The sequence below is a fragment of the Dendrobates tinctorius genome, unplaced genomic scaffold (genome assembly GCF_039654945.1).
Source record: "Dendrobates tinctorius isolate UK_male_01 unplaced genomic scaffold, ASM3965494v1 ptg000154l, whole genome shotgun sequence".
NCBI lineage: Eukaryota > Metazoa > Chordata > Amphibia > Anura > Dendrobatidae > Dendrobates > Dendrobates tinctorius.
Window position 1 is genome coordinate 4,181,080 of NW_027361821.1, and position 15,066 is coordinate 4,196,145.

General features: G+C 45.9%; 1 protein-coding gene across 2 annotated transcripts in view; it reads left to right on the plus strand.

Annotated features, from left to right (window-relative positions):
- Positions 1–15,066, plus strand: part of CUL4B (cullin 4B) — a 111,004-nt gene that overhangs the window by 36,237 nt on the left and 59,701 nt on the right. For both annotated transcript variants that reach the window (XM_073547584.1, XM_073547583.1), the window contains 6 exons: positions 1,200–1,362; positions 9,781–9,870; positions 10,934–11,016; positions 11,492–11,559; positions 12,157–12,275; positions 12,358–12,550. In XM_073547584.1, coding sequence (XP_073403685.1) covers positions 1,200–1,362; positions 9,781–9,870; positions 10,934–11,016; positions 11,492–11,559; positions 12,157–12,275; positions 12,358–12,550 — 716 coding nt within the window. The remainder of the gene's footprint in view (positions 1–1,199; positions 1,363–9,780; positions 9,871–10,933; positions 11,017–11,491; positions 11,560–12,156; positions 12,276–12,357; positions 12,551–15,066) is intronic.

Genomic DNA, 15,066 nt, shown 5'->3' on the forward strand with positions numbered 1-15,066 from the left:
CAAGTGGAGGTCGGTGAGCCCCCCTACAAAAACAGAACTAATTGAGAGGACCAACCTACACTGGCTATACGAAACCAACTTGACCCCCAATCTAGAGAAGAGAACGGTGAGACTTAAACAATGGCATCCGTGGGCCACTTCCCTTTATGCAACGGCCCTCCCCCAGATACAGACACCTTACACCATAAATAAATTGATTGTGCCTAAGAATGCCATGCATGTAGAGCTGCTTCCCCTTCCCCCTCCCCCCCCCCCTCTCTCCCCGCTTCTATGTTCAAGTTGTTGTTGGAAGGGGTATTTAATGTCCCAGATTGATATTCTAATAATGGCTCGAGGTTATTCCACCTCTTGCTACTCATTGCTCCTGTTCTTGATGTTTTTGTATGAGAAGTTTGTATTTTTTCTGAAAACTCAATAAAAACCTTTATGATAAAAAAAAAAAAAGTACTGCAGTGCGCAGGCGCTGGGGCTCTCTAACCTTTCCTGGCGAGCATGGGGGTTGTCAAAGGTAAACGTTACTCCGAGATAATGCTTTCTAGTGCCTGAGTATTAGGGTTCTTTACGGTTCTATCACCCATTGATGTATAAAAACCGCAGCACAATGGCGCAGCGGTCCTGGGTTTAAATAACACCAAGGGTAACATCTGCAAATAGTATGTTCTCCCCGGGTTCACATGGGTTTCCTCTTAGGGTATGTGCGCACGGTGCGGATTCTGGTGCGGTTCCGCAGCGTTTCTGCCGCTGCGGGTCCGCAGCAGATTCTGCTGCGTTGTACAGTACCTTTGTTTCCTATGGAAATAAAAAAACGCAGTGCACATGCTGCGGACTTTTCCGCGCGGTTTTGCTGCGGTTTACAATCCGCAGCATGTCAATTCTTTAGTGCAGAAACGCTGCAGTTTTACACCTCATCCATTATGAGGTGTAAAACTGCAGGGCAAAACCGCAGATATCTGTGCGGTTTTCACTACAAAATCTGCAGAGGCAAAAAACTATGTGTGCACATAGCCTTAGTACTTTGTTTACCTTCCACACTTCAAGCACATACTGATATGGAATCTAGATTGTGTGTTATTGTAGCCACCCTATTTGGTAGGGGAGCCCTATATTTTTCATAGAACTTGTGGGCCCTTGTAACTTGTTGGTAAGTTAAGGTATTGCCTTTGGGTTCCAACTATCTTGTTTGTATATTTTATCCATAGGGACATGGGACTAGAATTATTTAGAACTCATATAATCAGCGATCAAAAAGTTCAGAACAAGACCATAGATGGCATTCTTCTGTTAATTGAGCGAGAGCGAAATGGAGAAGCCATCGACAGAAGTCTGTTACGAAGTCTTCTGAGTATGCTTTCTGACCTGCAGGTAAGTCATACGTGTTCCTTGTATGCTGAGCAGATGTAATGTCTGAGAAATGCAGTGATATGTATGCAGCAGATCAGAGTGTGGTAAGGGAGGGCAGTTTTACAGTGAAGGCAGATCAGAGGCTACGATAGGCAGGAAAGCACACTCATGATAGCCTGAAGGGGGAAGGACAGGTAAAATCTCATAAGCTCTGTATGAGTATAGAGTAGAGCGAGAACTCATGGTAGACTGGAAGGGCATTACACTGCTCCACATCAGTGTGTGCCACCACAATGGAGAAGAGGTCCCTCATGGGCTGTAAAAGGAGAAATCTCTACAGGAATGAAGCTTTGCTGATGCATGAATGCTAGGCAGTAACATCCAGCATATATTACTGGGAGAGAGGCCCCACTTGAGAAAAAGTCTGACACTAGAAATAGGCTTCTAAACTGCATATCAGGGGCATGAAAACGAATGAAAAAATTGAAATTGTAAACAGAGTAGTTTTAATATTCTGCCTTCAGGGGTTTACCACTGCTGCACACAGCTTCCTGATTTACTGAAGGCAGTGAGTGTGCTTCTGAAGATAGCAGCGCTGCAGGTCTTACCTTACAAGGCTGCAGTCGGATACTGCTTTGTCTCTGCTGGATGGGAGAAGCGCAGGAGTCCAAGGAGGGTCAGATCCAGCCATCTTTAGAGCAGCATGAGCAGGTTGTATAGCATAGAGCCTGCAGGCAGCAGCAAATAGCTCTACACTATAGATCCCTCCTTTCTCTTGAACAGAGAGGATTTTTAATGGGAAGTAAATTGCAAAGTTGTTGTTTTTTTTTTTTTTTTATAAGCACCTTGCAATTTTAACGAACTTGAGAACTCTTTAGTGAACCTTTTTAATTAAAGAATAGTCACAAAAAAATTAGCGATATTTGGCTTTCACGCAAAATTTATGGAAAACTTAAAAAGTTCACTCTACAGTGCAGTGATATTTTATCATGAATTTAAAGGGAACCTGTCAGCAGGGTTGTGCACAGTAACCTACAGACACTGTCAGGTTGGTGCCGTTATACTGATTAAAATAATACCTGGGTTGATGAAATTCGTCTTATGGTTGTTGTGTAATCTTTATTTTCAGTTTTGAGTTAATGATATGTTTGTGCCCCGGAGCAGCCTGTGGGTGGGTCTTTATGTGGTGCTCTGATTAGGTATTCATCAGTATGGGCTTCTGACAGGTCACTGATCCCTCACTGACTTGCCCCCTAGTTCACATAATGAATATTATATATATTAAAAAAAAAATTACCTTCAACAGGTAGCAGTGACACCATTCTAAAATCTGCACCCCTCAAGGTGCACAAAACCACGTTCAAGAAGTCTATTAACCCTTCAGTTACTTCACTAGAACTGAAACAACATGGAGGGAAATGAATGAACATTTCTCCTACGCCTTATTGGGGGACACAGACAGTAGGTGTTATGCTGCTGGCCACTAGGAGGACACTAAGTAAACCAGAAAAAAAGCTGGCTCCTCCCCTGCGGTATACACCCTCTCGCTGGCTGAGATTTCTCCAGTTCTTGCTTAGTGTCTGTAGGAGGCACTTGGGTCTGGCTTCAGACCCCACCGTTTTTTATTTTATTTTTGAATTTTCTGTAAATTTTTATTTTTTAATTAACGGAGTGAAGGGGGCGACTGTTCCTTTCTACGGCCTGCTCTCCCCCGAACCAACAACAGGCAAGCACGCGGAGTATACCTCCCCGTACACTTTCCTGCGACGAATGGGGCCGATTCCTCTGACGATGGTTCCCTTACGGTCGGTACTCGACGGATACGAGGGAAAGCGCAACAGAACGAAGCACAGGAGTGCATGGAGAGGACTTGAGCAGCGCTTTTCGGATGCCCTGAATCCGCCCCAGAGCTATCCATCCCCTTGCCACAGGGTGGGTCGATTGAGCAATACCTCTTTATGACCTCCTCCAGCTCTGCTATATCACCAGGAGGATGAGACAGCGTGACCTGCCTGAGCACAGGAGTGGAGGTATGGGGTCGGGTCCTTGTCCCCTGGAGAAGCGCTGACTTAGCGTCAGCGGCGGTACACTGGTGCTCGGTCACAGCCACCACCCGGCGCTTACCGCGGGGAGGCCAGAAATTTAGTCCCCGGCTTTTAGGCCTACTAGGCCGGAATTTACATAGCGCCGCCCACGACTTTGGCGCTCTGTGCGAGAGGCGCCCTGCTAGTATCGGGGGCCATGTTCTTTTACCTCAAAAGCTTAACCTCTTCTCTGCCTGATCTGGGACTGCCGCAAAGTGTGCACACTGACGGACAGAACCTGGTGTCACACAGGTCCACGGTTATTCCTCCCAGGGACACAGCACAGGACCATGGGTAAGCTGCATCTGCCCTCAGATTAAAGCTTAACCCCTTCTCTGCACATTCTCTGCAGCCTAGGCTCTGCCTTTAACCCTTTCAGGGGAGCGAGTCTCAATCTAAGAAGCTAAACGGGCTGCTAAGAAGCACACTGCGTTTTTTACCGTGTACCACTTGCAAGACTGCCTTGCCCAGTGCCCAGAATAATCCGTTATGCACGGACTGCGACCCCTGCCTGCTCCCCGGACTGCGCTCAAACGCCCCTCGCCGCCGCTGCTGACGGGCCTCCTGCGTTTAGTCCCCCTGAGTGGGCTGCGTCCCTGTCACGGTCTGTGGAGTCACTGACCCAGGCTATAGACGCCCTCCGGGAATCCTCTTTAAGTCAGAAAGAGTCTTTGCCACCCAAGGAGGGCCCTGGCGACGGCTGGGAACCGTCCACCAGCAGGGGCCATACTCGTTCAAGGGATGGTTAGGTCTCTAGAAAGCGGACCCATGACGCGTCCCCTAGTCATGCTCGCACTTCAGCATCGGCGAGTTCCGTCTCTCGCTCTCCCTTTCCTAATGTTCGCAGCGAGCATGACTCTGAATTCGAATCTGACACGTCAGTCCCTCAGAATCCTCCAACTGACCAAGAGTCGCTCGATTCTCTTATAGAATCAGTCAACAGGATTCGGAAGTTGGATGAGAAAATATCCCGCTCCAGAACACGCTATCTCATTTAAGAGGACCAAACGTGTGCGCAGGTTATTTACCAGCCATCTGGAGTTTAAGGACATTGTTCAGAAACATAGGGATTGGCCACATAAGTGGTTTACAGGGCAAAAGTCTACTGAGGCTAAATACCCTTTTGCTCCAGACCTAATGAAGGATTGGTTACAGTCCCCTTCGGTGGACCCTCCTGTATTGCGTCTTGCTTCTAAAACGCTCCTATCTGATTCTGAAGGCTCCTCAGTCAGATACCCCTCCGACCGTCAAATTGAATACCTGGCCCACTCAGTTTTTTTGAAGCTTCAGAAGCGGCGCTTTTTCCATCTTTCGCGGCGACTTGGGTTGCAAAGGCAACGGCCGCTTGGGAAGAAGTCTTAATTACTGCCTTCTAGGGTAGCAGTCTTCCTCTGGGGACAACCAGCATCACCAGGCAGATAATTCACACAGGGGACCTTGTAGTGGATGCTTGTTTAGATGCCGCAATTGCGCTGCTCAAACTGCCGCTAATGCGATCTCCATTAGAAGAGCCCTATGGCTCCGCGAGTGGCTGGCGGATGCCACATCTAAAAGATTGTCAACTTCTCTGCCCTATCAAACTGGTCGCCTTTTTGGAGAGAAACTGAACCAGCTCATTTCTGATACTACCGGGGGAAAGAGTAAATTCGTTCCCCAACAAAAGGCTGTTCGGCCGTTCTGCAACCAACAGCTGGCGCGTTTTCGATCTTTTCGTCACAATTCCAGTTGGTCTTCCTCTACCTTCTCTTCCGGATCAGGCCGGTCCCTGCGCGGAGACAGAGGCTCCCAGGTTTCATACGGACCTAACCGCTCTTGGAAGCCCAGGCCAAGGACATCTGGATCTGGGGGAGCCAGATCTCATACATCTCCTACGCAATGACTTGTTGCGGTATCTGGCGGGCACTGACAAAGTAGACGGTGGTATATTTTCCTTCAGTCACACCTGGCTCGCGGTCGTTCACGACAAGTGGGGTCAGGGAGCTGATGTCTTCCGGATACAAAATGGAATCCTTCCCCCCTCCTTCCCAAGAAAAAGGCAAGAGCCTCCCTTCGGACTGTTCAGGCTCTGCAAAGGGATGGAGTCATCATCCCGATCCCTCAACACGAAAGGTTTAGGGTTTTTTTTTTCAAACCTATTTGTGATTCCAAAGAAGGACGGGATGATACGGCCCATACTGGCTCTCAAACTGTTAAATCAGTTTGTCGAGGTGCGGCGATTCCGAATGGAATCTCTTCAACCAGTTGTCGTGTCCATGGAAAAAGGGAGTTCCTAGCATCCATCGACATCAAAGACACTTATCCGTCACACTTCGATCTGCCCATCCCACCAGCAGTTCCTGCATTTTGCAATTCATGATGAACTCTTCCAATTCATTGCCTTGCCCTTCGGACTCCCCACTGCCCCCAGGGTCTTTACCCAGGTCATGGCAGCTGTCATGGCCATTCTCCACTCTCGGGGAGTAGTGGTGTTACCGTATCTGGACGACCTGCTCATCAAGGGTCTGTCCCTTCTAGCCTGCGAGGAATCCATGGATATAACAGTGAATACACTTTCTCGTCTGGGGTGGAAGATAATCTTCGAAAAGTCTTTCCCAAAACTGGCTCAGAAGTTTTTTGTTAAAAATGATCTTGGACACTTCCCGCAGTTTGGTCATTCTCCCTACAGAAAAGACCCAAGCCTTACAACAGGCAGCGCAAACTCTTTCCCGACCGGTTTCTCACTCCATTCGTTTCAGCATGAGAATTTTTCGGAAAGATGGTGGTAGCAATGGCAGTAGTCCCATTTGCACTGTTCCATCTCTGTCCCTTACGATATGCGTTGCTGTTAGCTTGGCACAAGAGCCTGTTCTCCCTGGACCGTCGGTTCCTTCTGTCCCTGTGGGTCAGACATATCCTCAAGTGGTGGACACTGAGGTTCTCCCTGAATCAAGGGAGGTCTTTTTCTCCCAGTAAGATGGTTGGTTGTAACCACCGACGCAAGTCTTCTGGGCTGGGGTGCGGTCTTTCGTCACCAACATTTTCTAGATACGAGTGATCAGATTAGCTCTACAGAGTTTCCACCATCTCCTCGAAGGTCACCCCATCAGGATCCAATCCGACAACGCCACGGCTGTAGCGTATATCAACCACCAGAGAGGTACATGGAGCAGGATGGCCATGCACGAAGTGAGTCACATCCTCCATTGGGCTGAGATCAACTATTCGCCCATCTCAGCAATCCACATCCTGGGCGTAGAAAATTGGGCGGCAGATTTTCTCAGTCGCCAAGGCCTTGCCTCGGGAGAGTGGTCTCTTCATCCGGAAGTCTTTCAGCAGATTTGTCATCGTTGGGGGACTCCGGATGTGGATCTCATGGCCTCCAGACTAAACAACAAGATTCCTCGGTTTATTGCACGATTGCGCCATCGGAGCGGACACCCTAGTTTCTGCCATGGCACCGGTTCCGTCTCCGGTACATCTTTCCCCCTCTTCCCTTGCTTCCGAGGGTCATCACGATGATCAGAGTGGAGGGCGTACCAGTGATCCTAGTCGCGCTGAATTAGCCGCGCCGAGCATGGTATGCAGAACTAATACAAATAGTTGCTGACGTCCCCTGGCGACTTCCAGATCGCATGGCTCTACTCTCTCAGTGCCCGATTTACCACCAGAACTCCGGGGCCCTGTCTTTGATGGCGTGGCCGTTGAATCCTGGATTTTAGCACAGGCTGGGTTCTCTCACGACGTGATTTCCACCATGATTAGTGCTAGGAAGCCTGTGTCCATGCGCATCTATCACTGCGCCTGGAAGACCTTCTTTTCGTGGTGCAAGGATCATGGTCGATCCCCTCTGGTATATTTCTATTCCGAACATATTGGAATTCCTTCAATCCGGATTAAAGTGAGGCCTCGCGCTTAGCTCTCTCAAGGGCCAAATTGCTATTCCAACGCAAAATTGCCACCAAAATTAAGGTCAAAACGTTCATTCAGGGAGTCTCCCATGTGGCGCCTCCTTATAGAAGGCCATTGAAATCATGGGACCTTAACCTGGTTCTTAGGGCCTTACAGGAGGATCCTTTCGAACTGCTGCAGGACGTGCCACTGACCGTTCTCTCTTGGAAGGTGGTCTTTCTAGTGGCAATTGCGTCAATTAGACGAGTTTCGGATTTGGCGGCCCTGTCCTACCGTCCTCCGTTTCTGAATCTTCATCAGGACAAGGCAGTTCTCAGGACGTCCCCATCCTTCCTGCCCAAAGTCATCTCTTCGTACCCTCTGAATGAGGAAATTGTTTTGCCTTTTTGTCCGGCACCAGTCCATCGCATTGAGAAGGCCCTCCACACCCTGAATGTGGTTAGGGCTCTGAGACGGTACATCTCGCGGCCTCCTTCCGCAAGTCAGATGCCCTGTTCATGCTTCCAGAGAGGCAGAAGAAGGGTCTAGCCGCTTCAAAAGCAACGCTAGCCAGGTGGATTCGCTTGGCGATTCAGGAATGCTACCGTGTCAGGAACGCGCCTGTCCAAGCAGGGATTAAGGCGCACTCTACCCGCTCAGTGGGCGCCTCGTGGGCCATTCGGCCCCAGGCATAAGCAGAACAGGTCTGCAAGGCTACGACTTGGTCCAGTTTGCATGCTTTTACAAGACATTACAAAATTCATTTTCAGGCCTCTGCGGATGCAGCTCTCGGCAGACGCAGCCTGCAATCGGCAGTACCTCAGTTTTGACTCACCCAGGGACTGCTTTAGGATGTCCCACTGTCTGTGTCCCCCAATGAGGCGTGGGAGAAATAGAGATTTTTGTGTACTCACCGTAAAATCCTTTTCTCTGAGCTAATCATTGGGGGACAAAGCACCCACCCTGTTTAGCCTATTGGCTCACTGTAGCACTCTTAGGTTTTGGCATAGTTATGGTTATTGTTGACTGTTTATGCTCCTCCTGCTTTTTTTCACCGAACTGGAGAAATCTCAGCCATTGAGAGGGTGTATACTGCAACGGAGGAGCTAACTTTTTTTTTCTGGTTTACTTCATGTCCTCCTAGTGGCCAGCAGCATAACACCCACTGTCTGTGTCCCCCAATGATTGGCTCGGAGAAAAGGATTTTACGGTGAGTACACAAAAATCCCTACTTTACCTTTTTTTTTTTTTTTTTCCACAATTTTTTTACTTTAGACCCAAACTTTATTTTCACTAGAATAACATGAGATAATAGACGACAAATTTGTTGTGCAATTTTTCCACAGTATGTCAATACCCCATATGTGTGAGGATATCTACTGTTTCTGTGCATGGCAGGGCTTGATAGGGAAGGAGCCCCATTTGACTTCTTGAACTCATAATTGACTGTAATTGAGAGTGGATCCCATGTTGCATTTAGTAACCCCTGATCTGCCTAAACAGTGAAAATCTCCCACAAGTAATCCCATTTTGGAAATCACACCCCTCAATGATTTTTTTCCATGGGTATAGTGAGCATTTTGAGCTCACAGGTACGACACGAAATTTAATTAACATTAGGTTGTCGTATTGAATGTCGTCATTAGGGTTGAGCTCAAGTGCATACTACTCCCTCCCTGCCCCGCATGTTTCGTGGCTGTTAGACACCCAAAATAGAACATGCGGGGATCCGCAATACTCCATGCAAACTTGAGTAGCGAGCACTAGTACTCAACACGATCATATTGTCTTTTTTTTTACTTTTGAAATACCCAAACACATCCCCAACAATAAATGCAAAGAATGGAATTTTTTTTAATCTAAGATGCTGATAAAAGGGGTTTGATTTACTATTTTTTTTTGTTTCATTTCATTACTGTAATAGGGTCTATCACAATGATCAATGATTTTTTTTTTTTTTTTTTTTTTTTTTTTTGTGATCCCCGTTGTTTGGTGAATAACAGCGAGCAAATGACAAGGGACCGTAAAAAAATAAAAATCCGTGATCACGTTCTCCAGGGTTTCAGCTACCCCAATAGCCGAGACCCCAGAGGTTTTCCAAAGCTGGAGGGCACTATACTCATTTCTCTGCGCCGTTAAAAAGGCTCTGAGGAATAAGTACCCTTAACTTCCACTGTTGAAAGGCGTATCGGCGGTCGTTAAGGGGTTAAAGGGAATGTCCAGTTTGCTGTATGAACATATCAGAGTTTCTTTCTTGGTACAAAAGTGAGGAGGAAACCAACTTGTTTTCTGGCCAGATATGAAATTAGGCAGGCAGTGTAATGTGGGGATCCTAACAGTGTGAAATATAGATACTGTTGACTCCGCTCCATTTTGGACTTCTGTGTGTACATATAGCTAATTTTCTTTGTGATTTCAGATTACACATGTATCCCTACTTCATTAGCTACTGTGCGTTTCTATGTGACTTTTTGCCTTTCTTATGTAGATTTATCAAGATTCATTTGAACACAGATTCTTAGAAGAAACAAATCGACTTTATGCTGCTGAAGGCCAGAGGCTCATGCAGGAAAGAGAGGTGAGTTTTATAGGTCACCGTCAAAATATTAACCTTTCCCATTAGTGAAGACCAGCCTTTGGATCATTACTAAGTGCTTTTGAAGTCAACAAACGCCTTCTTGCCTTTAGGGTATGGGGAGGGGGTGATATAAAATAAAGTTAAATGGGTTTTCTGACTTAAAAAGCTGGTACTCCCCCCGATATCATATTGATCACCAATGCTAAAGATAGACCACAGACCAAAAATATTCTTAAAGTGGTGCCACCTTAAGAAAAGTAGACCTGCAAATGTTTTTTTTTTTATATATATACATCACATACATGTTCTGTGTATGATGTTGTGTATTTGAGTATGTGGGTCCACTTTTTTTTTTTTTTTTTTTTTTTTTAAGTGGAAAAGTCCTTTTAAAGCTATGTGCCCACACATGCAGAAAATTTCTGCTTAAAAACCGGACTCCTTCCCAGAAAACTTGCGTTTTATTCCGCGGAAAAACCGCACGTTTTTGATGCGGCTTTTTCCCGCGCGTCTTCTGACTCATAGAAGATAGCTAAAAACGCGGAATCTTCCGCAAAATTAATGAGCATGCTGCGTTTTTTGCCCGGGAAAAACTGCATCAATGTGCACAAAAAAGTGCGGAATTCATTTTAAATGAATGGGATGCTGCTTCTGTGCTTTTTTTTTTTTTTTTTTTTTGAAGAGTTTTGACCGGGACAAACGCAAAAAAACGCTTACATGGGCACACCGCCTTAAAGTTCATTCAAACATCTGAGATTGTACCTCAATGCACGGACTGGCTGGGGCTCTCCTGACCCGGGCGTATGCATGGCAGTCCGATCTCGCGATTGATTTGCACGGACATCTGAATGAGCCCTAAGGAATATTTTAGGTCTATGGTTTATCTTTAGCATTAGTGATCCATATGATCTCGGTGGAGGACCATCTCCTCCACCTACAGTCAAGTGTTCATAGAGGTGGTGGTGACCGCAAGTCTGCGGTTTACTTTTACCTGCATGCTTTTCATTTACCTGATCTGCTTTTCTTGGTGAATTTTCCTTTTAGCAATGTTCTTTGTATGGTACAGGTCCCAGAATATCTCCATCATGTAAACAAGCGCTTGGAAGAAGAAGCCGATCGAGTTATCACATATTTGGATCAAAGCACACAGTATGTGTTGTCTTGCATCATTTTAGCTGTAAATTTATCACTTGTGTAACTTGGAGGAATGAGTGCTCTCTGTGAGTAAGGTTCATGGGGACTATACCAAAAGGATTCAATGCAGTTATTTCTCTTATCCCACAATGGACATGTTTTAGTGTTTCATCTTCCCTTTCTCTTATCAAATAGCTTCCATGGCTATGGGCTGTTTATAGAGGGTAACTGCAATCTCACCTGGATGTTGGGCTTTTCATCCAGTTTTCTGCTCTTATAATATGCTGCAGGTTTTCTACCCTCAAATCCAGAAAGAGAAATCTGTGAACATACCCTAAAACTAGCAACATAAATAGACAGATATTAAATTAGATTTAAAGAATAAAAAAGCACACTTTTCATAGGTGGAATGTTGCTGCATTTAATGGTATTAATACTGCATTTTTATGTGAACAGATTGTTTTATTTATTTATTTTTTTTTCTGTACAGGAAACCTTTAATTGCCACAGTTGAAAAGCAACTTCTTGGTGAACACTTAACAACGACTCTCCAGAAAGGTATCCTTTTATGTTTGCTGTTTTCTTGAATTGTTTCATGTGCTCTTTGTCCTTTGGCACAAATGCATGAACATTGCAGCCATAAATTGTCAGTTTGCTATGCATTCCTACTTTAAAGGGGTTATCCACTACTCTGACAACTTCTTTTCAATGATTATATTCCCCCATGTAAAATAAGCTCTGACAACTTCTTTTCAATGATTATATTCCCCCATGTAAAATAAGAACAGCTGGTTTCGGCACTGGTCCAGTGACACTGGTCTTGCAGATGATGACGTTGTCATGTTAGCTATGCAGCCAATCAATCAGCTAATCACTCTTATCCTGCGAATGTAAATGACATTTGAAGGGAGTCTGAGCAGCAACAGCCCTCACTTTTTCTGTATGTCAATTTTGTCCATACGATGAGAGAATGAGGAGGCCCATTAATGGCCACTGTTTCAGCTGCAAGGCTCACGTGACCTTTCGTTGCAACCGTATCGGAGGCAAGTACGGGGCTTGTTCGGGTAGCGCCTGACCTTTTTTTTTTTTTTTTTTTTTTTATTTTCCAACGCAGTATTGACACTACTTTTATTCTTGTGTTTAAACAATAAAAAGGTTTGAATCACCTCCTGGATGAGAACAGAATCCAGGACCTCTCCTTGCTTTATCAGTTATTCAGCAGAGTTCGAGGGGGAGTTCAGGTTCTTCTGCAGCACTGGATTGAGTACATCAAGGTAGTTGATTTGTCCAAAATGTCTATAGGTATCATTTAGAAATGTATAGGTGCTCATGGTTTATTGCTGATTTTATTTTTAGGCTTTTGGAAGTACCATTGTCATTAATCCAGAAAAAGATAAAACCATGGTACAGGAACTGCTGGACTTCAAAGACAAAGTTGACCACGTGATTGATGTGTGCTTTATGAAGAATGAGAAGTTTGTCAATGCCATGAAAGAAGCATTTGAAACTTTTATCAACAAGAGACCAAACAAGCCCGCTGAACTTATTGGTACGTAAGAATTTTCTTACCTAAACATGGTTATGTCCTCCTTTCCTTTTTTTTTTTTTCCTTCCCCTGTTGTAAAATGCTTCAACATGTGGTTGCTAATTACTATGTGACTATTTAGTTACTGAAAATATCTGTGCTTTGATTATTATCTCTACAACGGAGAGGCAAAAAATTGTATTCCACTTTGCAGCCACTATTACATTGTGTCCAGCTCAACATGAAAAGCGTTAAGGATCCTCTTTAATAGTGTCCTTTAAAGACCCCGTGTACCTTTTCAGTTAAGTTTAATGTTGTTCTGTGCCTTTCTTCGCTTCCTGTCCCTCTGCATCAGTTCCACTGTTATAGTCAGCACTTCTCTGCAGATACCTCTTCCCCCTTCTTGCTACATTTCCTACCATTCCTTGTGCTAGGCTGCAAGCCAGCAGTGAGCACAGACCTAAACTCTGCCTACATCCCTCCCACTCCTCCTCCAGAGTCACACACTGGCCAGCACAATTTCCTGCATCCTCTAGGACACTGCATGGAATAAAAGTAACACCAGCGCTGGTAATAAAGATTATTCCCTTTCTCTAATGGATGGGATAGATAGAGCAAGAAATGGACAAATTGGTGGATGGGATGAATCGATTGGATGCGGAGAGATATGAATATTCATATAATAGAGGGAATACTGCAAGGTGTATAAACACTACTTATGCTATACATGAGTATACATACAGATACTAGGGGGTGTGTGGGTCTGCAGGTGGGCTCCTCCTGTGCTCGCTAGTGCAGATGACAGCCTTGAGCTCTGCTGAATGTAGTCCTGCCCACCTGTCAGTTTCCAGAGCCTAGATGGAGAATCTGACGTGACCACACAGGAAAGCAGGGGATTCTCAGCCAGAGATCTTGGTACCAGAAGAGCAGCTCAGGTTATAGAAGGATTTCGCAAAGAAAGATATTTAGTTAAGAGCTTATATATGGCAGTTAGTTCACATTAAAGGAAATTGTAAAGCAGTGGCCAACCCCTTTAATGAAACCTACAGCTGATAATGATGCTATGTGATTTTAAAATACATTTTTATTCTTCGTGACCTTTATTGCAATAAAGCTGTAAATACACTTTCTCGCTTCATTGGGGGACACAGGTTACCATGGGTGTATGCTGCTATCGCTAGGAGGCTGACACTGTGCAAATAAGAAAAAGTTAGCTCCTCCCCGGCAGTATACACCTACCGACAGGCCCAAATTACCTCAGTTTAAGCTTAGTGTCTGTAGGAGGCGGACCTGGATCTAACACCAGATCCGCAGTGGTTTTTCTTCACAGGTTTTGTGTGTGTTTATTAATCATTTCCCCTTTGTTTTTCAGATAAAGCTCTTCGGGTAACAGGGTTCAGATTTCTCACCCTGTTTTCCCACATTTATGCGACAGAGAGCATTGTGGTATCACCCATATCGCCCACTCTCGGACCCGCAGGCAGGACTTTGTCCCCTGTCACCCTTATGGGTGTTTCAGGGTGACTATTGGCGGCAAGTCCTTGCCTTTTCCCCTTCTCACCCTTCTCCTCGGAGAGGGCTGAGAGGAAGACTGTGGTCACCAGCGGTGGCCTTCCCCCCTGTTTAATAAGGGGTCGATACCGTCTTCTGCACCGTCCGGAGACGGTGCGGGAAGGAGAATCTCCATACCAGGACCCTCTCTCCCGGGGGATCCGGATGCGATTCTCAGAGATGAAGAGGAGCCCGACTCTCACAACGGAGGTATATACCCCTAAAACTCTACCAAGGGTGCCCCTCTCTACCCATTCTCCCTCTTCGGAGGTGGACGTCGGGTCAGATGTAACCTCTGTCAGTCGACGGACTCTTTTATTTTTGAACACAGGACATGGTAGGTAGCCTCATTTCGGCTATCATTCAAACCCTCGAAATAAGAGAAAAATGTGACTGCTCAGGATGAATCCATTGCATTCATGAGGGTAAAACGTCCCTCCAGACTTTTTCCCACTCACGAGTTTGAGGTCACTACCACTGGATATTGGGAACATCCCGTAAGGCGCTTTCCGGGAAGACAACGGCTAGATATACTTTACCCATTTTGTTCAGACCTTATCAGCAAAGGGTCTGAATCTCCTGAGGTGGACCGGCCGGTCTCACCCTTGGCATCCCACACAGTTCTGTCCGCTCCCGATGCGGCGTCTCTCAAGAACGCTACGGACAGACATATCGAGTCTTTAGCAATTAGCGGATTTGGCAGACCAAATTAACCATGCGGGTAAATACCTGTTGAATGCCTCCCTGGATACTGCTGTTTCTTCAGCAAGAGCAAACAGCAATATTATTGCTTTTCGCCGCATCCTTTGGTTGAAGGCATGGAACGCGGTTCCAGCTTCACAAAAAAAAAATCTCTCACTAGCCTGCCATTTCAGGGCTACAGGCTCCTTGGAGCTGGGCTGGACCTGATCATTTCAGACGCCACCGGAGACAAGGGTACTTCTTTGCCCCAATGCAGGCCAAGACGCCCCTTCAACACAAGGGGCACT